Genomic DNA, 23,814 nt, shown 5'->3' with positions numbered 1-23,814 from the left:
TCACGGGGTGATTCATTAACAAGTGGAATAAAAGGTCATTTTAGGAGATGCAGAAGTATTCCTGGAATTGCCTAACAATGTTGTTCCAATCCGACAGCACAAACCTTCTGCACCGCTCCAAAGCAATTACAGCCATTCGACCCAAATTGACAAGAGAGGCTGTGCACCCAGTGTTGCCAGATTCTGAGAAAGAAACATGCAACCAGGTCTATACGTAAAAGAAGCCCAAAATGAGCGACTAAGGGCAGGTCATGTCAAACTTTATTGTTCAATATTGTTTTAGAGCTTTGGTTCTCAACCATTGTCATGTCAGGGACCCAAACAATTAACATATTCGGCCATGGAACCCCATCTGAAAATATTTTGTGCCAGTGACCCCCATATCAAGATTTGTGTTTCAAAAACGTTCCAGATTATTTATTATTTTTTCAAGATATTTTGAACAATAAAAAGCAGCCTCCACACACTCAAAAGTGCAAAAATGTAAAATAAAAAATAAATAAAATAAAATAAAATACACGTGAAGTGCACGTTGTGTGCCGGGGGGAAGCGTTTGTCCACGTATGTCCAAAGCAACTCCAATGTAGTGTGTGTGTGTGTGTGTGTGCGTGCGTGCGTGCGTGCGTGCGTGCGTGCGTGCGTGCGTGCGTGCGTGCGTGCGTGCGTGCGTGCGTGCGTGCGTGCGTGCGTGCGTGCGTGCGTGCGTGCGTGCGTGCGTGCGTGCGTGCGTGCGTGCGACAACTGGTCTACTAGACCAGTTGTCTTAAGTTCTGAGCCAGTTTGTGTCTTTAATTCACACTAGTGTTAAAAGCACTTTGTTGTTTAACTGTTTACTTCTGCTCAAAGAAAATACTTGAAGTAGGCTACAGTATTGTCTACCAGTTGTAACTAAGACAGTTTTTTCAATTTACTCTAAAAGCACTGTAGTGTAGTCCAGTGTTTTTTTTTATAGTTGACAAATGTATGTAAAGCTTTAAACCAAATTAAGGAAGAATTTTGACTAGCACAACTGTCATTGAATGGAAAATAGGATACTTAAAACAAACGCATTTCAACATATAGAGACTTAAAAACTGGACTTTTAAGGTCCAAAAAGTTTGAGAACCACTGGTGTAGGCAATTACACCTGTTTTACTGTTGTTATCTACCAGTTGCTGTGCGTTGAGGTGCAATAAATATTATATTGAAGTGCAATACATATATTGAAGTTGAAGTTTATTTCTCCCTCATGGCAAAGGTTATTATGTGTAAGTAGTAAGTACCTGTCTATGCTGTTCTACTCTATGCACCTGGCTTGTGAAACCTGCTCCCAAAAACAATCCAAATTCTTTGACATATTACATTTTTTTTACGCAAATAGTTACTTTTTCTAGTAACTAGTTACTTTTACAATAGAGTAATTCAGTTACTAACTCAGTTACTTTTTTGGAGAAGTAACTAGTAACTATAACTAATTACTTTTTTAAAGTAACGCGCCCAACACTGCTTATAATAAGCAGACATGGCAACGCTGGCTACGCCCTAAAAATAATCTACTGAGGGATAAGTCAGACACAGGATGTTTACTCCAATCTTCTAGAATACCTTGTGGGGAAAGTATGTGGGGACAGCCTATTAGGATGAGAAATCTCATCAACATTTTGATTTGACCACAATTCACTTCCATTTAGGGGCTGGAGTTTCTCTTCCGCCACACGGATTAACTCGATAAAATACTTCTTTTTTTTCAATTATCCACTTAGAGAGTTGCTGACGTTCTTTGTTGTTGTTGTTGTTTTTTTGCCTTTGCACACGGTACAAGCAGTATGTTCCCAAATCAAAGAACAGCTGGGCTGACAAACAAATGTAGTGCTTTAGGCCACGTTTCCACGGTAACGATCAGAAAACGAAAAAGTGCTGTTGCGTTCTCACTTTTTTATATTCTGCGTTTACACGGAGACTAGTGATAATAATAATATAATAAAACTTTATTTATATAGCACCTCTCAAAACTGGGTTACAAAGTGCTTTACAAAGAAAACAGCAAAAGCAAGTCCATTAAATTGCTTTCCAAAGAGAGAGAGAGAGAGGGGGACAGAGGGAGGGAGAGAGGGAGAAAGCGCGTGAGAGAGAAGGTGCGTTTTGGTGTTTTTTTTTTCTCTTCCGTGGGTTGACCCGCGTCGCCCCGCCCCGCGATAATTGCGTCGTAATCTATAACCCGCCCGCCCGTCCCGCGGTTCAACCCGCGGGACCTGCGGGTTACGGGTCGGCCCCGCGCATCACTAACGGAGACGCCAAAGTGATTGAAAACGCTGTAGTGTGCATGCCAGGTGGCTAGACGCGCTGTCTGATAGACCAGCCACTAGGGCTGTCAACTTTCCTCAGAAATCATATTCGAATATTGGTCTTAACAATTGGCATATATTCGAATATATTCGAATATTATTATTATTATTATTATAAAAAAATATATGAATAAAAAAATAAAAATTTATTTTTTTGACAGAAACAATACAAAAAACAATGTATCGAGTGCTTGGATCCAATAAAACATATATTTTGTTTGTTTTTATGACTTGATACATTGTTTTTTGTATTGTCCCTGTCAAATAAACATAAATTTTTTTATTTTTTTTTCGAATATAGATTTTCATATTCGAATATACATATTTCCCCCATATTCGAGGAATCTTCGAAATTCGAACATTAATTTACCAGCCCTACAAGCCACACATGCGCATAGAACCACTTCCGTTCTACTCCCTATCACAGCTGTTTGTTTTACGCGTCCCTCTTTTCTCACTCGTACCGCATACTCGCCCACGTTTCCAGCGGTGTACAATTTTGAGGTTGTGTACAGCACACCACTCACGTTTTAGAAGGACAATATCAGTCACCAGAACCAAGGACAGATTAAGAGATTAGAGTTTGAAGTTACAAACTATACTTTTACTTCTACTCCACTACATCTCAGAGGAAAATATTGTACTTTTACTCCACTACAATTATATGAAAACTTTAGTTACTAGTTACTTTGGAGATATAAATTATTACATTATAAGACATACATTAACCACTTTAGCCCTATTTTATACATAGGATATTTGAAAATAGCAGATCTACAAGCTCACAACGTGTCGCACGGCGACGCGTTGTGAACTTGTAGATCTGCTATTTTAAAACATTTTAGTACTTTTGCTTTTGGTACTTTAAGTACATTTTGATACCAATACTTGTGTACTTTTAAGTCATGTTAATTCCTGACTTACTTGTAACAGAGTACTTCTACATTGCAGTATTGATCCTTTTACTTAAGTAAAACATTTGAGTATACTTTTTCCACCACTGGTTTTCCAGTGAGCCAACATGCACAATATCAGCACCCTGACTCTGTTTGACCAGAATGGAACAGAGCAGGGTAGAGGACAGGGTACAGCAACATGCAATGAGCCTGGGCTGTCAAGCTGCTCAAGGGACCAGTGCCCGCATGTACCTGTCAAACTACTCCACTAGAGTGAAAGACGCCCACGGGCACAACACCAGAGGGAGCTCCCCACTGATCTCATTCCCCCCAGATTCGGCACAAAACATGGGGATGAATTCATTCTACTATTATGCCACCACAATGTGGAACGCCCTGAGTCAGATCAGCTAACACAGGGTAGCTGTGCCTGAACCTTCCCTAAAACATCAGCGACAACAACCCTCCACACGTCTTCTTCTACTTTCTGGCTCCTAAACTGTGGAACAGACTCCTCCATTGCAGTTAGAACTTCAGACTCACTCTCGCAATTAGTGTCGATTTCGTCGACTAAAACTATGACGAAAAATGTCTGTTGACTACCTTCTTTCACTTACGAAAACTAAATAAAAACTAAGCTATGATGACTAAAACTATGACTAAATATATTGACAATTTCGTCAACAAATAAAAGCTAGACTAAAATGTTAGTGAGGGACTAGAGGAGACGAGATCCAGTAGAACTGTGTCACAGACCGAAAATAGCTGATCTACAAGCTCACAATGCGTCGCAGCGCGACGCATTGTGAGCTTGTAGATCGGCTATTTTCAGCATGCAGCTAAGTGAAAATGATTTCAATGCTATCACGGCCCGCCAAAAATAAGTTTTAGTCGACTAAATCAACTGTAGATTGAGTCGACTAAAACTAGACTAAAAGTAAAAATTTCAGATGACTAAAATATGACTAAAGCTAAACAGAATTGTATTCAAAATACTATGACTAAAACAAAATCAAAATTTGCAGTCAAAATCAACACTGCTCCCAATCTTCCGCCGTAATCTGAAGACTCACCTCTTCAGACTCCACCTTATAGTCTGTAGCACTTAGCCCTAGCATTGACGACCTTGCAGGCCTTATGCAGTACCTACAGTAGTATTCGTGTGACCCTCTGTGACAAACTGGTTTTGTTAAGAGAACTTCAACAACTTGAATGTGTGCATGACCTGGCTGGAATTGACAGCTGCGTTTTCCCCTTAAAAGCCCACAGCAGCACTCCAAACTTGAACTTGTTTTTTTCTTTGGCTTCTGCAGGTCAATAAGTACAAAATGAAGTCGTTGAGGAAGAGCAAACGAACACAAAGAGGTGCCTTTTGCTCCGACGTTCATTTCGGCAGTTGTTGCACTTCAGAGATTTTCAAACCAGACGATCAGCATCACTGCAGAGACAATGTCGCGAACAGCATGTGTGATTGGTCAGACTGCCAGCAATGTATCGTTTTTAGGAGAACGTTTTGAAGAAAGGTTGTCCGATAATTTAAGAGGTACAAACACCTCCCCTCTCAACGAAATCAATGGAGAAAGTTGCACACGTTTTCTCCACTTGTGTCTGTCAACCACCAGACACAGCGAAAGTTCAGAGGCAAAATGGTGTCGGAGCATGCCCGAGGTTCATGTACAAAAACAGCGGAGCTCTGTGGTCAAATCAGTTAAATCACAGAGCGTTCTAGCACTGTGGGCAGGGTGCTAAAGTTCACCACTCAGAGTGGAGCTGCAAAGCGAGTACAAAACAGTTTTTGTCCTCTGAGGACTTTGTTCAGTTTTGGCAAGAAAACCTGCCAAACAAAGCTGGAACAAAAAGTTTGACTTCCTTATACGGTATATACACTTTCAAACATGTTTGGGGTCATTTTAACGTCTACTCAGGCTTTAGTGTTTCACCCCAGACAGTTGTTTTAAGTTGCTTGATTCAGTATTTAGATATTTGATATCAATTTTATCAGACACACCCCCTTCCTATACAAACCCATTGTAATTTTATATTCCTTTATAGTCCTTCTTAAACGTGAGGGAGCTGTGTTATTTTTTTCATTTTTCTTTACTTTTTGTGATTTTTGGGGGGAAATTTATCATTTATATATCTAAATACTGAATCAATCAACTTAATAAACTGTCTGGGGTGAAACGCAAAAAGCCCGAGTAGACGTTAAAATGACTCCAAACATATTTGAAAGTTTAACCACTTAAACCCAAGCCCCCAGAACCACGGTAGAACAGTGAAGCGGCCACGCCTGGTGGTCAAATCTGATATTGCAACACTTTACAGCATTGTGCGCGCGTGCATCTGCCGTTTGTGCGCCTGCTCACGACGCGTCACGACCCATGGAACCAATGGAATGGAACCAATATGGAACCCAATATTTCTTACTTCCGGGTGCTTCAAAACGCCACTGAGCAATTTCATTGAAATGAATAGCTGGGGGCGGGGCAATCCGCCCTCTAGATATATTATAACTCTATGCTTAACCCATTAAGACCTTAGGCCAATTCTACAAAATCTCTTCTAAATCCTTACATTTTTTAAAAAAAACGTATGTTTCCATATCAGTGGTTCTCAAACTTCTCAAACAAGAACCCCAAAATTATATGTATTTGGCCGCGGACCCCCATCTCATAATACTTAATTCCAGGGACCACCCCCCCAAAAGCAAAGATTTGAGTTACAAATGTTCGCTTTAAAAATATATATATATATTCAAAGATTTGCACAAAGGTTCTCGATTTTTCAAAAACAGCAGATCTACAAGCTCGTAGCGCGGCACTCGGTGCCGCGCTACGAGCTTGTAGATCTGCTATTTTTGAATAGCCAAAGTGTAAAATAATGCTTTTTTTTAGCTCAAATGAAAAGGTGACACAGATGCGTTCCAGGTCTTAATGGGTTGAACCCCAGCAGCCGTACTGTGGGGAAAGCTTCAACAAGCTTTCTTCACAATAACAGAAAATTTCTCTTTCTTCCTTTACCTTCTCCGGGGGAGCGGGGGGGCTGAAGCGACCGGCGCACACCAGGAAGGAGTCCGGCTGGGGCTTGGCGGCCTTCACGTCCGGGTCGTCCCCGAGGACGACGTGGCCGAAGAGGTCAAAGAAGGCCCCGTGCCGGCTGGTCTTCATCCGGAAGGTGGCGCCCGCCGAGCTGGTGGCCACCGCCACGGGCACGCCGTGGTCCCGGAGGTGGCGGACCAGCCTCTCCACACCTTTAGGGAAAAGGGACAATAATTATACACAATTAGACAAGAATAATAAAAAGTCAACGCATACGCTGTTGAAAACTGTTGAAAACGTTTTCTCTAGCCAGCAGGATGTCCAATTATTATTATTTATTTTTTTAAATAATTTTTATACCTTGATTTTGTAACCCAAGCCAATTTGCTAAGTGATCCTGGGCACTACACTCCCCCCACCAGCCTAGGGAGGCCAGGGCCGAGCTCATGCCTCCTCCAATGCATGAGAGCCAACTGACCTTCTTGTCACCTGACAGGGGGGAGTTTCCCCGGTAGGATGCAGCGCGTGGAAGGAACACGTTATTCCAACCAGTTCCTTTCCCCTCCATCAGGCGCCCCGGCTGACCAGGGGGAGGCAGTATAGTGACCAGGATTACTACATGTTTTTGTGAGGGTATTAACTACCCTAGGAGACACGGGGAGAACATGCAAACTCCACACAGAGTAGGCCCTTTCACCAACCCCACCTAAGGATGTCCAATTCTAACACTAATATCTATTGCAGATGCTGAGGAGGACAATTAATCCTATATTAAAATGTACATAAGTAAAATGTTGAGGTATTTGTATTTGAGTATTTGAGTAGTTCCAATACTTACTCCACTACATCTTAGAAACAAATATTGTACTTTTACTTCACTACAATTATTTGAAAACTTTAGTTACTATAGTTACTTTGTAGATTTTGATTATTATTACAAAACATACATTACCCACTTCAGCCATATACATTTCGGCCATTTGAAAATAGCCGATCTACAAGCTCACAATTGAAAACGTTAAAAAAAAAATGGGACATTCTGCATAATGACTACTTTTAACTTTTGGTACTTTAAGTACATTTTGATACCAATACTTTTGCACTTTCACTCAAGTACATTTTGAATTCCGGACTTTGTGTTCCCTAACTATCAAATACTTTGGGGACCCCCTGGAACCCTCTCAAGGACGCCCTGGGGGTCCACAGACCCCACTTTGAGAACGTCAACAGCATCCCAGATTCCTTTTAACCCATTGCAATCGGGAAAGCTTTTTAGATTTCAGCCATATTTTGTACTTTGGCTATTCAAAAATAGCAGATATACAAGCTCATAAGCCATTTTTGAGATGGGTGGTCCATAGCCAAAAATACATTGAAAACCACTGATATAGCAACATACGTTTTTTTTTTTTTCAGAAAACTGTTAGGATTTAGAAGACATTTGTAGAACAGGCCTCAGGCCTCAGTGGGTTTAAGAGATAAAAAAAAGTTATCTGTTTCTTTCTACTAAGTCATGCTTCTCCATCGGCTGAGAGAAGAAGACGAGATTCTCCTCAAAGAAATGCAACAGCACTGGCACTCGCTCCAGACAACTGCACGAAGACATCTCTAGTGACTTATTGGAACACTGAAAGAATTTGATACAAAATAATGTTTACGTCATATTTGGAACTATAGGAGAGATCAAACCAAATCCATCTTTTTTTTTCTCTTTTTTTACGGTACAACACTGAGCAAATATATTATTCTAGTAATATTTAGATAGTAAGATTATATCAAAACGGCATTAAGTTGTTTGAAGAATTAAAATGCCAAAAAATCATAGCCTGCTAAAAGTTTTGACGAGATTGGAGAAAACACACTTTTTGTAAGCCCGACTAAGGTCTGATTTATAATAGCTGGGTGCTGGCGCCGCACTGTGACATGTCGTGAGCTTGCGATTCTATGTGCACAGCACTCACGCGCAACTAAGTGCATCTCAAGCGTAACTCTTTGACTGCCAATGACGACGAGATCGTCATATTTTGTAATGGCTCACAGTGCCAATGACGAGAATGACGAGATTTGTGTTTTCAGTGGTTTTCCACTAGATGGCGCAGTTTGCTCGCCTATGGGTCACCGTTTGGCTCCCAGAGAAGGAGAGGAGCAGCAGGTCACGTGACGGCAAAACAAACAGCGATTCTACGAGACTCGGATACGTCTTTTAAAGCGATCGGGGGAACGATCATACTGGAGATAAATATTCTGTGATTTTTCAAAAGGTGAGTGAAAACACTCGAAAATCGCTGGCAGTGGCGTGGCAAATTGTGTTTTATTTCTGTCAGTCAAAGAGTTAATGTCAGAGTTGTGGGCTGTCTTCAAAACAACTTGTTATGGGAAGTCCTGCATCAAAATGTTATGTACTCTTAATTATGACCGTGACGATGATAACGATATCATTGAAGAGGGTGTTTAAGTACCGCGCAATTTGGTTGTCGAGTACGCAAATATTATCCATCGCTATGGCAACAAGTGTGCGCTGGGTGATGGAGTGAGAGTCGGTCTAAATTTGTTATCTTTAAATCAATAAATGACTGAAGTGCAACGTGGAGCTGATGAATCTTCATCTGGGTTTGTGTAAATGACACTTAACACTGAACTCAAACTGTGCAACATTATGCATGGAATGTTGCAACATTCTAAACCCGGGGTCTTCAAAAGGGGGGTCCCCTAGGGGGTCCTCAGAGTTGCTACAGGGGGCCGCCAAATCTGTATGATAGGAAATGTGTATTGTATTGTATTTTTTTACAATAACCACATGAACCCTCGCATCCCTATTCTGGTGGGAGCATTCGCCGAAAATAGTAATATGTAGATTGGCTATTTTCGGCGAAGACGCTTGGTGTAAACAAACAAACAATCTTTGAAGCTATCTATGAAGTCTATATATGAGTTTAATCTGCAACACAATGGTATACAATATGTAGTGGGGGGTCCCTGCTTCGTATCTTTCTCAGCTAAGGGGTCCTTGGCCTGAACAACGTTGAAGACCCCATTATATCATAATGTATATCTGAAAAGTAACTAAAGTTTTCAAATAATTGTAGTGGAGTAAAAGTACAATATTTTCCTCTGAGATGTAGGAGTAGAAGTAAAGTACAGAAAATGGGAAATACTCCAGTAAAATAAAAAATCCTCAAAACTGTAGTACAGTACTTGAGTAAATGTACTTAGTTACTCTACACCACTGATAGTAACCAACTAGAAAAGTCCCCGCCAGGCCGGGTTGCCTACCCAGGGGCTGTGTCAGTCGTGGGGTGTAGCCGCCTAGCATGTGTGGCGGTTCGAATCCCCATCCTCAACGACCTTTGCTGCGTGTCATTCCCTGTGTGTCTCTCCCTGTTCCATGTCTATCTCCACTGTGTACTATCAATAAAAGGCAGAAAAGCCACAGTTTGAGAACCAATGCCGTAGCGTATACTGTATCTATGGGCTAACATCCACACTGACATCCATTCCAGACATTGAGACACCATCAGAATGCTTCTGGTATTTAATCAACACCAGAGTCACTCGTTCATTATGTCACTCTGCCACCGTCATCCTAATCTCTCAAGAACAGATTCTGCTCTGCGTTGGAATCTGTCGTGAAGGCTCGTCATAACATGTACGCACTGGGCTACAAGTGGGCGTGCCTTCAGATCAGGAAGCAGGCCGCGCTTTACCCAATCAAATGTAGTGGGCGGGATTCACGTGTCCGTCGATCTTTCCCCCTCGAAACAAACCCAAACTAATTTAACAATAGCGTCCTCGGAGCAGACAAAACCACGGAAGGATATTCACATTTTAACTTACTCTTTCATCATAGAAACAAGTGGGCTTATAACCAAAACGATCCATGTTCTCTGGGAGAAGTGGTGTTAGTGTTCCGTGTAGAAATATTGTTAGTGGGAATGAAAAAATAGTGGCACCACCGGAAGTGAAAGCTGAAGGCAGACCAAAACCCCGGTTTCCTTTGCGCACGGGTGCTACGTCGCCATTGTCCCAGAGCCAGTGAGAGATAGTACAAACAGGAGAGGGCGCTGTTTTTCATTTTCACTGGCTCTGGGTTCCCAGATTGCCGTCATCCAGACAGAGACGTTTGTATGTGGGAGCCGAGGGGACACGTTGGACTACACAGTGTTTGGCACAGAGACCAGCTGACTGACTGACTGACTGACTGGCTGACTGACTGACTGACTGACTGACTGAAGCTTCTGCCAGTGGTGGAAACAGTACAAAAATCTTGTACTTAAAGGACAACTTAGTTTTTTTACAACCAAGGTTTATGTTTTAGCTTGTAATTAAAGTACATAAACGATAAGTGTTAAAACATTTTCATTTACTGCTTTCTGTAGTTTTAGCAATTTTCGTAATATTTTTACAGGGGAAGGGGGGAATTCGGGCAGGTGGCTAAATATGTATTGTTTTACACAATAACCCGGCGATTTCTTTATTATTATTTACAGTAGCTCTTCTAGCCCCCAATAACTCACATCTGGCCATCAAAGATCACGGGACCTTTTCCATTGTGTAAAAAGACATATTTTAGCCACCTGCCCGAATGCCCCCCCCCGCCCACTGTAAAACAAAAATGCTAAAACTATAGAAAGCAGTAAATAAAAAAAACATTACACTCATCTTTTATTTACTTTAATTACAAGCTAAAACAAACTTTGGTTGTCCTTTAAGTAAAAGTATCAATAGGCCTACTGCAATGTAGAAATACTATTTCTATCTTACTATATAGATTGGCTATTTTCAAATGGCCGAAATGTAGATAAATTAGGGTTGAAGTGGGTAATGTTTTGTAATAATAATCTAAATCTACAAAGTAACTAGTAACTACATTTTTCAAATAATTTTAGTGGAGTAAAAGTACAATATTTGTAGCAAATATGTAGTACTTGAGTAAATGTACTTTACACTGCACTGCCTTCTGCCCAGCTCCTTCCAAAAAAGACGCGGTGGTTATTCAGCCTTTTTGGCAGTTCATATTTTGGTAGCATAATTCCACAAGGGGCGACCTAACACAGCTTTGGAATCATCACTCAGAGAAGAAGCGGATGTGACGTCCTTCCAAAAAAAACAGGAAGCCATCCGCTTCCTGTTTGGGATTTTCAGAAAAACAGCTGTAACTCAGTTTCTTTTTTTTTGCATTGAAAACCACTAGTTTTCAGCGGGCCGAAGCCCCAAAATGGCGGATCGCGGTTGGAACGTTGTCGTTCCTATGGATACACAGATGCCTCCGCTAACCCACGGGGACTATTTTGTTTGTGTTTTTTGGGACAAAATGTCGCTTACACTGCGTTTCAAATATCATCGGATTGAGGTAATTATACGCTGGCAAGGGGATTAAACTATGTTTAATATCTTGGCAATCAATGTGTTAATAAAGATTTTTAGGTTTAACGTAGGTTTAAAGTTGTACAATGCAAATTCACAACTAACGATTTTTAGCAACCTCTGCTGGTCACTACCGTCACTGCATACAATTTCCATAGTCCTCGATTACCCAGAATTCCATTCGTTTTCACCGGAAGCCGGAAGCGTTTCAAAAAGCGATCTTTTAATTGTTTTATACTATCTACGGATCGTTTCTCTTAGCCAGTGGAGCATTAGTTACCATGAGCTGTGCTTTCTTTTTCTGTTCTTTTTCGATCTTCTAATCCTACATTCTCTTAAAATCAGCGTGAGGTTCCTTTTTGTTATTAGCGCGATAGTTCCTGGCCAAACAGGAAACCGTTGCGGTAGTTCCTGGCCAAACAGGAAACCAGTGCATTTCCACCTCCGTTTTCCGGCCAGATGACGTCATTTCCCCGGGAAAGTCCCCCCAGTCCACGTTCAATATAAAATATATAAATAAAAGGCTTCCGGGGGTGAAATTCATGGAGTGGGTGTTGTGAAACTTTTGCCACTCACAAAAGATATACAATTTAACTTTAGTTTTGTTGAAAACGTTACCTAGTATGCCTTTAACGTATATTTAGGTGTTACAGTACCTGGCATGAGTTGGGCAGAGGGGAATATCTTCTCCTGGATCTGCCTGGTTTCGGCCAGGAGTTCTTCGGCCGTCATGGGCAGGCCGAGCTCGTCACGGATGATCTGCGCCGCCTCCAGGGCCTTCCTCCCCATCACCTTGGACTTCACCTCCCACGTGTAGCGCTTCCCGAAGCGGTCGCACACCTCCTGGAACGACACGGTGTACAGTCTCTCTGTGTCTGCGAGGAAGACAAATACCACAGAACATCATTACTACGTTCTTTCCCTGTGATTTTATAGAGTAACAGAAGTCCTGACGTCACTCGTTCATCCCCAGGTTCTTAACCCATTAAGACCTGAGGCCGCTTCTAAACATTTTCTAAATCCTAACAGTTTTTCGGAAAAAAAGGTAAAAAAATAATTTTCACGATTTTTCAAAAATAGCAGATATACAAGCTCGTAGCGCGGCACTCGGTGCCGCGCTATGAGCTTGTATATCTGCTATTTTTGAATAGCCAAAGAAATCTAAAGTGACACAGATGCGTTCCAGGTATTAATGGGTTAAAGTAATTTCTCTATGGAGGATAACGTTCGTTCATCTTAGAATCGTCTCATATAAGAATTGTGGTCCAAAAAGAAACAAACTGTCTCTGCGATATTGTCAGGGAGGAGGTTCTGTATCGTTTATGGTAGTCAGTCACTTATATTTTATAATTATCTGGCGAAAATTTAACTATTTCGGCGGAAGTAACATTATCGTTTTCTCACCCTTAGTTGATGCTTCATATCCATAAGATTAAAACCGTCATTTTTTGGAACACTTATTTGACGCGATATTAAATACGTCTATGGGGATTCAGAATGGGGGTGGAAATCCGCAAACCAGGTAGACAAACCTAGGATGTGTAAATGATGTCATTATGTCAGACTTCGGTGCTCTATTGTGTTGTGTTTTTAATCCCTGGGTCTGAAATAAAAAAAAAATATAAAGATTCAATTGTTAGGCTACTTTTTTTCATGTCACCCACACACACATGTATGTATATTTGACCGCGGAAAATCAGAAAATATTTGGTGCCAACGACCCCCCCACCCACCCCCCAGAAGAGAAGATGTGTGGAAAAAGATTTTAAAGAAAAAATAAATCAGTATTTAAAAAAATAGCAGATGTAGAAGCTTGCAGAAGCTTGTAGATCTGCTATTTTTTTTTTTTATAGCCAACATATAAATGGATAAAGTGGTTAAAAATTATTGTGATGCTGTATTAGCACATTTTCCTGCGGACCCCCTGGACCCTCCCTCAAGGACCCCACTTTTGAGAACCCCTGCATTACCACACCCACGTCTATTTTTGCAATCAAATAAATGACAGATGTGTGTGATCAATCGCAGTGTATCAGCCAGTGATCAATCGATGCTCCAACACGCCACTCAACGCATTTCCTCATCTCTTTTAATCAATGAGAAGATTAATGTATCGTTAAATAAAATATGCGCGTCCTCTCCTAACCTCTGATGATGCGGGGTTTTTTTTTCAAACTGGGTGCCGTCGCACCCTAGGGTGCCGTGACGCAAGTCCAGGGGTGCTGCAGAATACGCTGATACAAGTTTGGAATTTATTAATACTTACTTATTAAAACGAGTTACTCTGTGCTGCAAGTTCTTGTTCGATCTACACCAAATATCGTACCCGAAATTAGCAAAATCTACAACTACCCACATCTAGTGAGCTTGTAGATCTGCTGTTTGTTTGACGAATGTCCCCCCACCAAGTGGTTAAACGTCAAGGATAAAATAATTTTCAATCTGTCCTAAATGGAAAAGGAATTTTAAACAAAATCAACAATTCAAACTTATCAAAAGTATTTTAGAAATAAAATAAAAAATAATTATTCCCATAAAGTTCCATAAAAAAAGAAACGTTTAACTAGCAGTGGAAATTTTAGATCTGCTGTTTGGGTCTTGAGCTAAAAGTTTGGAGAAAATAGCAGATCTACAAGCTCACAACATGTCCCAGCCAGCACGCCCACGTGGGTCCCATATGGGTTCAAGGTGGGCTACACCATATGGGCCCCATGTCGGCATGTCAGCGGGATCCACTTGGGTCCCATCTGGGATGCCCATGTGGGCCTTACGTGGGTACTACCTGGGCCCCACATGGGCCCCATGTGGGCTTTTAGGTGGGTTCTACCTGGGCCCCACGTGGGCCCCATGTGGGCTTTAGGTGGGTACTACCTGGGCCCCACATGGGCCCCATGTGGGCTTTAGGTGGGTTCTACCTGGGCCCCACATGGGCCCCATGTGGGCTTTAGGTGGGTACTACCTGGGCCCCACATGGGCCCCATGTGGGCTTTAGGTGGGTTCTACCTGGGCCCCACATGGGCCCCATGTGGGCTTTAGGTGGGTACTACCTGGGCCCCATGTGGGCTTTAGGTGGGTACTACCTGGGCCCCACATGGGCCCCATGGGGGCTTTAGGTGGGTTCCACCGGGGCCCTAGGTGGGTCCCATATGGTTTCAAGGTGGGCTAAACCATATGGGCCCCATGTCGGCATGTCAGCGGGGTCCACTTGGGTCCCATCTGGGATGCCCATGTGGGCCTTACGTGGGTACTACCTGGGCTCCATGTGGGCTTTTAGGTGGGTTCTACCTGGGCCCCACATGGGCCCCATGTGGGCTTTAGGTGGGTTCTACCTGGGCCCCAGGTGGGCGCCAACTAGGCAAGTCTATGTGGGACCGAGGTGGGTCCCAACTGGGATGCCCATGTGGGCTTTAGGTGGGTTCTACCTGGGCCCCAGGTGGGCCCCAACTAGGCAAGTCTATATGGGACAGAGGTGGGTCCTAACTGGGTTTGTTTGTGCAATGGTTCCTTTGATTTCCAACGTGGGTCCTAATAAGATTTAAATATAAATAAAATAGATTAAGCAGCAAACATGAACCGTGTTAATTCTTGTAAACACACCTAAAATAAAAATTGGGTATAACATTTTACACGTCTTCAGTTTTACCAGGATGAAAATAGACAATATATATTTTGACAAATTTATTAAAAACAATATTACAAGATAATGAAAATACAATGAAAATACAAATGGAAATAAATATAGCAGTAGTGTAAAGGTGCAGGAAGAGAAGGCACACACATTACACGTGCAAGTGTAAATATTCTGACAATGCTCCACAGAGACTATTAACAGAAACAAAATATAAGAATAAAAATGGTGTATAAGAGGTGCATCAAAAACTTCAATTGTCCATGTAACAGGGCAGAGGGATTCTGAGATCCAGTTTCATGTTGCAGATGAATCTGGGCCCTATGTGTACGTGGGTGTCTCTTGAGCCTTTCTGTTTAAATCCCCAGTGACAGAACCAACCAAGTATTGTGCTGCTAAGGGGAGAGAAAGAGAGACAGAGACTTTGTCTACTGGGGTGGTGCATCATCCAGTTGTGGAAGCTGTCGCTGAGCTCAAACTCTGTTTCCACCTCTATCACGAGCCCCAGTGAACCACTTGGAGAGAGCCTTCTTCTGCATCCTTGTGTTCTTCAGTCCTCCTAATAGAAATGACAAGAAGCCAACTGTTAGAAATTATAGAATTATGAAACTTTCCATTACTGTATATACTGGTATACATCAAATGTGTTGCCAAATTACATTTAAAGTTAGACAGATAAAGGAAAATTAATCACACACACACAGACACACACACACACAGACACACACACACAGACACACACACACACACACACACACACACACACACACACACACACACACACACACACACACACACACACACACACACACACACACACACACACACACACACACACACACACACACACACAATGATTCACCAAGACAAGCAGGAAGAATGCCCAAACTGAGCAGCATAAAACAGCATGAAAATAAAGTTTAGCTTGAGAACAGAGTAATGCACAATCTACTACTTAAAGAGATCAGTACTGCATTTAAATATTTACTTACTTAGTTATGAAAGCAGAAATCCATCACAAGGCAATCCTCCTCTCTGCTTTGCTCCTTGAGTCCTTTGTCAGTTTAAATTTGAATTTAGTGGACAAACAGAGAGGGCCTTTAGGACCCAAAGCAAGCAGGACCTTTAGCTGCCCTTAGAAATGCCTGAGCAAATAAACAATAAATAAATAACAATAAAATACTAACTGAAAACTAAATACAATGGCCTTGCCTGTCTTAAGTAAAGTGTGTAATACTGCATTAAAGCAAACATCACCAGCCTTTATAAACATAACCTGTGCGGATGTAAACATTCGGCTTTCTAAATGAACACCCGAGCTCTCTCTCTGTCTCTCTCTCTCTCTCTCTCTCACACACACACACACACACACACACACACACACACACACACACACACACACACACACACACACACACACACACACACACACACACACACACACACACACACACACACACACACAGCTCTGTTTAACACAATGCTGTACCCCCTCCAACTGTACTTCTTGTTTTCATTATGTTTAAAAAAAAAGACTCTCTGTCTTTCTAAAAGGAAGATATGTGTGTCCCCACTGCTGCCTAAGCCAAGAAACAAGGCTTTACAAAAAATATAACTAACTGAACTAAAACAATCTATCTGAAAAAGAGCTTGTAGATCGGCTATTTAAAAAAAAAACGTTTCTGACTAATTCTATAATAAAAAATTAAAACTAAACTTTAAAGAAATAAATAAACTAAACCACCCACCCCTCCAAACCCAGACTAGTCTGGCATGCCTTGAAGTGATAATTTGAATACCCATTGTTCCATTGTTGCTATCTGTGTGTGACCCCCACAGGGTCACACTCAGATAGGGCCATTAACAGGCAGTCAGGGGGAGGGGATTTAGTCTGGACTTGAACTGGAGAATACAAATGTAGTTTGACTTGAAGCAGCACATGTAACTGAAATAAAGCAGAAAGCTCTGAATCCACAAGCTTATGAACAAATTGTATTATCATTGCTCCCTATCACAAACGACACATTTATACTTGCTAAAATCTAAGAAAAAGTGAGTTGGGCTTTAACCACTTAAACCCTTAGTAAACTTGTACTTGGTCTGCTCTTTTTCCCCTCTCTACACCAAACCTCTTTGCCAAAAATAGCCGATCTACAAGCTTGAGCTTGTAGATTGGTTTATTAGCCAGGGATCCTTTAAATGGTTACCAGTTAAACGGTTAACAGTTAAACAGTTAACCTGCCATGGCCATCTCTAATAAATAAAAACAAATACTTAAATACTTAAAAATACAATGTAATGTCCAATCTGTATGGTAGAGTATGTTCATACAATATAATTTATACTATATAAATAATTGGGGTGGTTGCATTTAGTCTCCCTGCTCTTCTATTGAGACATTTCGATTGTGTCAGAGGTCATGTCTCACCTAGACACAGGATCTGACACAAATTCTGACCTGATGGTCAAGATTGAAATCATCCCCTGAGCAGACAGGCTCTATCTTAATGGTAAAATATGTCAGCATTTGTGCAGGAAACTGGGTTAAAATCTGGGGTAAAAGAGGAAGATATAGTACAACTTAAAATGGGGTTGAATAGTTTGTCCGTCTTTGTGAGCTTGTAGATTGGCTGTTTTTGGCATTAGTGTTTAGTTTGGCAGTGGTAAAACAAAAAACAAAAACAAATCTGTTTACACATTATACGATTTATAGTGAGTGATTGAGTGCGCGTGTGTGTGTGTGTGTGTGTGTGTTCCAACCCATGCCCAGTTAGCCCATATGTACATGTCAGTTAGCCACACATGCAGACCACGCGGGAACCACGTGGGCTTGCCCGCTTCCAACCCATGCCGGTTAGCCCACATGCAGCCCACGCGTGAACCACGTGGGCTTGCCCGCTTCCAACCCATGCCGGTTAGCCCACATGCAGCCCACGCGGGAACCACGTGGGCTTGCCCTCTTCCAACCCATGCCGGTTAGCCCACATGCAGCCCACGCGGGAACCACGTGGGCTTGCCCGCTTCCAACCCACGCCCAGTTAGCCCACATGCAGCCCACGCGGGAACCACGTGGGCTTGCCCGCTTCCAACCCACGCCGGTTAGCCCACATGCAGCCCACGCGGGAACCACGTGGGCTTGCCTGCTTCCAACCCATGCCGGTTAGCCCACATGCAGCCCACGCGGGAACCACGTGGGCTTGCCCGCTTCCAACCCATGCCGGTTAGCCCACATGCAGCCCACGCGTGAACCACGTGGGCTTGCCCGCTTCCAACCCATGCCGGTTAGCCCACATGCAGCCCACGCGGGAACCACGTGGGCTTGCCCTCTTCCAACCCATGCCGGTTAGCCCACATGCAGCCCACGCGGGAACCACGTGGGCTTGCCCGCTTCCAACCCACGCCCAGTTAGCCCACATGCAGCCCACGCGGGAACCACGTGGGCTTGCCCGCTTCCAACCCACGCCGGTTAGCCCACATGCAGCCCACGCGGGAACCACGTGGGCTTGCCTGCTTCCAACCCATGCCGGTTAGCCCACATGCAGCCCACGCGGGAACCACGTGGGCTTGCCCGCTTCCAACCCATGCCGGTTAGCCCACATGCAGCCCATGCGGGAACCACGTGGGCTTGCCCGCTTCCAACCCACGCCCAGTTAGCCCACATGCAGCCCACGCGGGAACCACGTGGGCTTGCCCGCTTCCAACCCATGCCAGTTAGCCCACATGCAGACCACGCGGGAACCACGTGGGCTTGCCCGCTTCCAACCCATGCCGGTTAGCCCACATGCAGCCCACGCGGGAACCACGTGGGCTTGCCCGCTTCCAACCCACGCCCAGTTAGCCCACATGCAGCCCACGCGGGAACCACATGGGCTTGCCCGCTTCCAACCCATGCCCAGTTAGCCCACATGCAGCCCACGCGGGAACCACGTGGGCTTGCCCGCTTCCAACCCACGCCCAGTTAGCCCATATGCAGCCCACGCGGGAACCACGTGTGCTTGCCCGCTTCCAACCCACGCCCAGTTAGCCCACATGCAGCCCACCTGGGACCCTCATAATTTGCCCAGTTCAAGCCCATGCCCACTTGGTACCCAAGTAGCCCGCATTGGGCCCATATGGGTCCCACGTGGGCGTGCTGGCTGGGGTCACAGTGTTGTGAGCTTGTAGATCTGCTATTTTCCCGAAAAAACTATGACTTAAAAAGTTGCAATAGACAGAACTGAATGACTGACTGCAGAAGCAGCTACAAACGTAGCTCTGATACATGAGTCATTATATATTATATGACAGTCATGGATGAACTTCAACCTGGTGTTTGCACCTTCTCCCTCTTTGTCCCATACATCTACATAAACGTTCACATTTCAGATATAAAGTGTTTACCTCATGGCCATGGATGTTACAATTCTGTACGGGCCCTCAGAAGAACCCGTATCATCCGTATTGTTCAATAAAAAGCATTTTAATCCGATCAGTGGCCATTTTCTTCATGTTTTTTTCCATACGCTTTCACTACGACCCTATCGGTTGGGAGGTGTATTGCAACCTTACACATTATAACTCTATGAGGAAATGGCCACCGATCTGATTAAAATGCTTTGTATTGAACAAAACGGCAGATACGGATACTACTGAGGACCCGTACATAATTGTAACATCCGTGGCCATGAGGTCAGTACTTTATATTTGAAATCTGAACGTTTATGTACATTTACAGACAAAAAAGGGAGAAAGTGCAAACACCAGGTTTAAGTTCATGACTGTCGTATCGTTTCAGGGCTACACTGCAGCGTTTGTATACAAACACTGCATTCAGTCTTGTTGTTTTTCCTTTTAAAACAACAACAAACTGGCAAAAACAAGTAAGGGCAAATAAAGATGGTGTTTGTTTAACCTAATAATAATCCGTCCATGTCGAAGATGACATGGTTTACAGGCTGGAACGTCTTCTTCAAGTTCTCACACATGTTTGCTTTTGGTTTCTCTCTTCTGGTTGCAGAGCACTGAGAGCAGCAGAGGGAAAGGCCAACTAAAAACTAACACCAAGTTGAGACCGGCAGTGTTGCCAGATTTTGCGAGAGAAACAAGCAACCAGGTATATTAAAACAAGCCCAAAAGAAGCGACCACACTTTAGAAACAAAGTGCAGTGAGTACTGACTACCCCAGACCCCCACTTGGGGAGTCTGGTCAGTGCCCACACCCCCTCTACAAGCTTGTAGATCGACTATTTATTTATTTGTTAATCTAGAAAGAAAATGGACAAAAATAATAGTGTTGCTATAAATCGACATAAATAAGAAGGTAATTCAATTTAAGTTTCTACATGTCCCAGTATGTTTATTGAGAGAGAACACAACAACAACGAAATAAATCGCTGTTTAAAAATGTAAACTCAAGCCAGAAAGGTTGTTTCTGGATGGATGTTTTATGGTCGTCCTGTTTTTGTTTTTGCAACAGGGCTGATGGGAAATGGAGTCATCTTTCTTTCCACACAGTCCTGTGAGATATACGCCTACAGATCTCACAACAGCATTCATGCTGCCATGTCCTTTATTCCTTTCTGTCAGTGGTGTAAAGTAACTAAGTACATTTACTCAAGTGCTGTACTTAAGTACAATGTTGAGGTATTTTTTAATTTACTGGAGTTTTTCCAATTGTCAATGCTTTTACTTACCCCACTACATCTCAGAGGCAAATATAGCTACTTTTTACTCCACTGTTATTAGAAAACTTTAGTTTCTAGTTACTTTGTATATTTGGAATATTTTTACAAAACATACATTACCCACTTCAGCCCTATATATATTTCAGCCATTTGAAAATAACCGATCTACAAGCTCACAATTGTGAGCCTAAAGATCGGTTATTTTCAAAACATGTTTATACATTGTCTACATTTTAAACCTTTGAAATGGGACATTCTGCATAATGGATACTTTTACGTTTGGTACTTTAAGTATATTTTGATGCCAATACTTTTGAACTTTTACTCAAGTAAATGTTTAAATTCTGGACTTTTACTTGCAACAAAGTATTACTACATGGCAGTATATTATGTATCATGCACGTGCACACATAGACATGAAAGGGGGCTGGAGCCCCTGCCCTTTTACCCGTCGCTAAAACAATGCCCTCTCCAGACAAAAAAAAAAGATTTCAACTGCCCCTAGCGGCCTAACGGTAAGGCCGACGGAAATGGCAGTGGATGCATTGGATGCATCTCATAACTTTCCTCGGGTATCTACTTTGTCACCGTACGACCTTCCTAGCCCGTGTTATTAAAGAAAAACGACAATGGCCAAAACTCAAACGAAAATCTGTGATCGAAAACCGGTGAAAGTGTCAGTTTTCAAGATGTTTTGGCCATTGTCTCTGGAACAGAAGGTCCAATCTGCTCAGTTCAAAGCTTGTTGAGTGCGTGACTTTGAGGACATTAAGCACACAATGACACCTTTTTGGATTTTTCGGGTTTTCGGGCCTAAAAGTTTGGTAATTGTTCTAAAAAAAAATAATAATCCAATAGGTGCCCTTTTGAAATTCCAGCCCCTGCCTCTTCAAATCCTTCTGCACGTCCCTGGTATGTATGTGTGTGTATATATATATATATATATATATATATATATATATATATATATATATATATATATATATATATATATGTATGTATATATGTCACAGGGAAATTGAAAGAGGAGCGCTCACTTTTAGGCGCGGGGCTTCGGCACGAGGCGGGGCTTTTCGAGACAGGGTTTTTTACGCGAGGCTCGCGAGGAGGAGGAGGAGGCGGCGCGACTTTGATACGAGGCGGCGCGAGGAGGAGGAGGAGGAGCGAAGCGGGGCTTTGATACGAGGCGGCGCGAGGAGGAGGAGGAGGAGGCGCGAGGCGGGGCTTTGATGCGAGGCCGACCTGGCTTTTGTTGTTCCCCCCCACATAGCAACCAGGAAGCTACGCTAGGGGAACACTGAACACGCGTTCACACGCACACGTGATAATAGTTATTGTCCGTGACGGAGGCGCGCCGACTCAGCAGAGCTTGAGGCCGAGATATATACATATATATATATATATATATATATATATATATATATATATATATATATATATATATATATATATATATATATATATATATATATATATATATATCTGTCTGTCTGTCTGTCTGTCTGTCTGTCTGTCTGTCTGTCTGTCTGTCTGTCTGTCTGTCTGTCTGTCTGTCTGTCTGTGTGTCATTCTGCTCATTGAATAAGAATAATATTTCAGAATAATAGTTTTTTTTCACATAATTCATTATGTTATTATTCCATATGCAGTGATCCTATTATACAACATAAGTCTATTATTTCAAGCACATTAACAATAACAGCCTATACAGAACACTCTGACCTCTGAGTAAATGCTCTTCAAAGAAGAACACACTTTTCACCCTCAGAACATTACATGTAACCTGTAGCTAATCATGTACAGAATCCACACAGTGTAGTTTTATCCTCATTACAACAGCCTGTAGTTTTAACCTCATTACAACAGTATGTTCCACCTGAATCCTCAGGAGCAGGTCACAGGGAAGGAGCCGTCATAAATTATTAATTTGAAAAGAATAAAAGGGGGGAAAAAATAATAAAACATAGCACTTCACCGCCAGTGGCACAGCACCGCCATTGTTACCTGCAGCACCACTGTCACATTCTCTCTGAATAATTGGAAATGTTAACCCTTTGAGACCTGAGGGCCGATTCTACAAAATGCCTTCTAAATCAGAAACCTTTCCATGCCAGGGACCCCCGATATGACACAAATTTTCTGCGGAACCCCCGTCTGAAAATGTTTTGTGCCAGGGACCCCCGCCCCCCCCTCCCCCCAGAAGAGAAGATTTGTGCTCAAAACGTTAGCTCAAAAATAGCAGATGTACAAGCTCACAGTGCGGCAGAAAGCTTATCTCTTATTTTTGAGAACCTACTGTTCTAAAGCAGTGGGTCAGGACCCCACATGATTTTTTTTTTGGGGGGGGGGGTCCCCAGATGACAGTGAAGTGACAATTTAAAGACTTTTAAGACTTTTTTAATACATAAGAAAAGAAAAAAGACCATTACTGCATCAAAAATGATCAAATAAACATATTATAAAAACAGGTTTAACATCGTCTAAATTGTCAAATAATATAAGAAAGAGGCAATACGTTCGAAAATAGCCGATCAACAAGCTCACAACGCGAGGCGTTGTGAGCTTGTAGATCAGCTAATTTCACAATATTTATCTGTGGAACCGAGTCAAACAAGTAAGGGGGTCCCCAGTTCAAATATAATTATTTTGGGGGTCTCGGCCTGAAAAGATTGAGAAACACTGTTCTGAACCACTGTTCTTAAATCCTAAAGGTCATTACACACCGGCGATTATGCGCAAAATTCGGACTCGGTCTCCGAAACTGATGTGGAAGCTTGCATTGACTTTATAAGGTTTTAAAAAAAAACATTATTCGCATGAAAAACTCGCCCCCGGTGTGTAAGGACCTTAAGAGTTTTCCGGGGGAAAAAAACACTTCAGAAAATCTAAAAATGACACAGA

General features: G+C 42.6%; 1 protein-coding gene across 1 annotated transcript in view; it reads right to left on the bottom strand.

Annotated features, from left to right (window-relative positions):
* pudp (pseudouridine 5'-phosphatase) overlaps nt 1–20,255 on the bottom strand; it is a 78,555-nt gene extending 58,300 nt beyond the window's left edge. The window contains exons 1-3 of the mRNA XM_080422190.1: nt 20,142–20,255; nt 12,279–12,497; nt 6,241–6,470 (exon numbers count right to left, since the gene is read on the bottom strand). Coding sequence (XP_080278316.1) covers nt 6,241–6,470; nt 12,279–12,497; nt 20,142–20,214 — 522 coding nt within the window. The 5' untranslated portion in view covers nt 20,215–20,255. The remainder of the gene's footprint in view (nt 1–6,240; nt 6,471–12,278; nt 12,498–20,141) is intronic.
* Between the last annotated feature and the right edge of the window lie 3,559 nt (nt 20,256–23,814).

This window comes from Gymnoscopelus braueri (genome assembly GCF_963280865.1).
Source record: "Gymnoscopelus braueri genome assembly, chromosome: 24".
NCBI classification, from domain to species: Eukaryota; Metazoa; Chordata; class Actinopteri; order Myctophiformes; family Myctophidae; genus Gymnoscopelus; species Gymnoscopelus braueri.
Note: the sequence above shows the minus strand (reverse complement) of the source record. Positions and strands in the feature narration are given on the sequence as shown.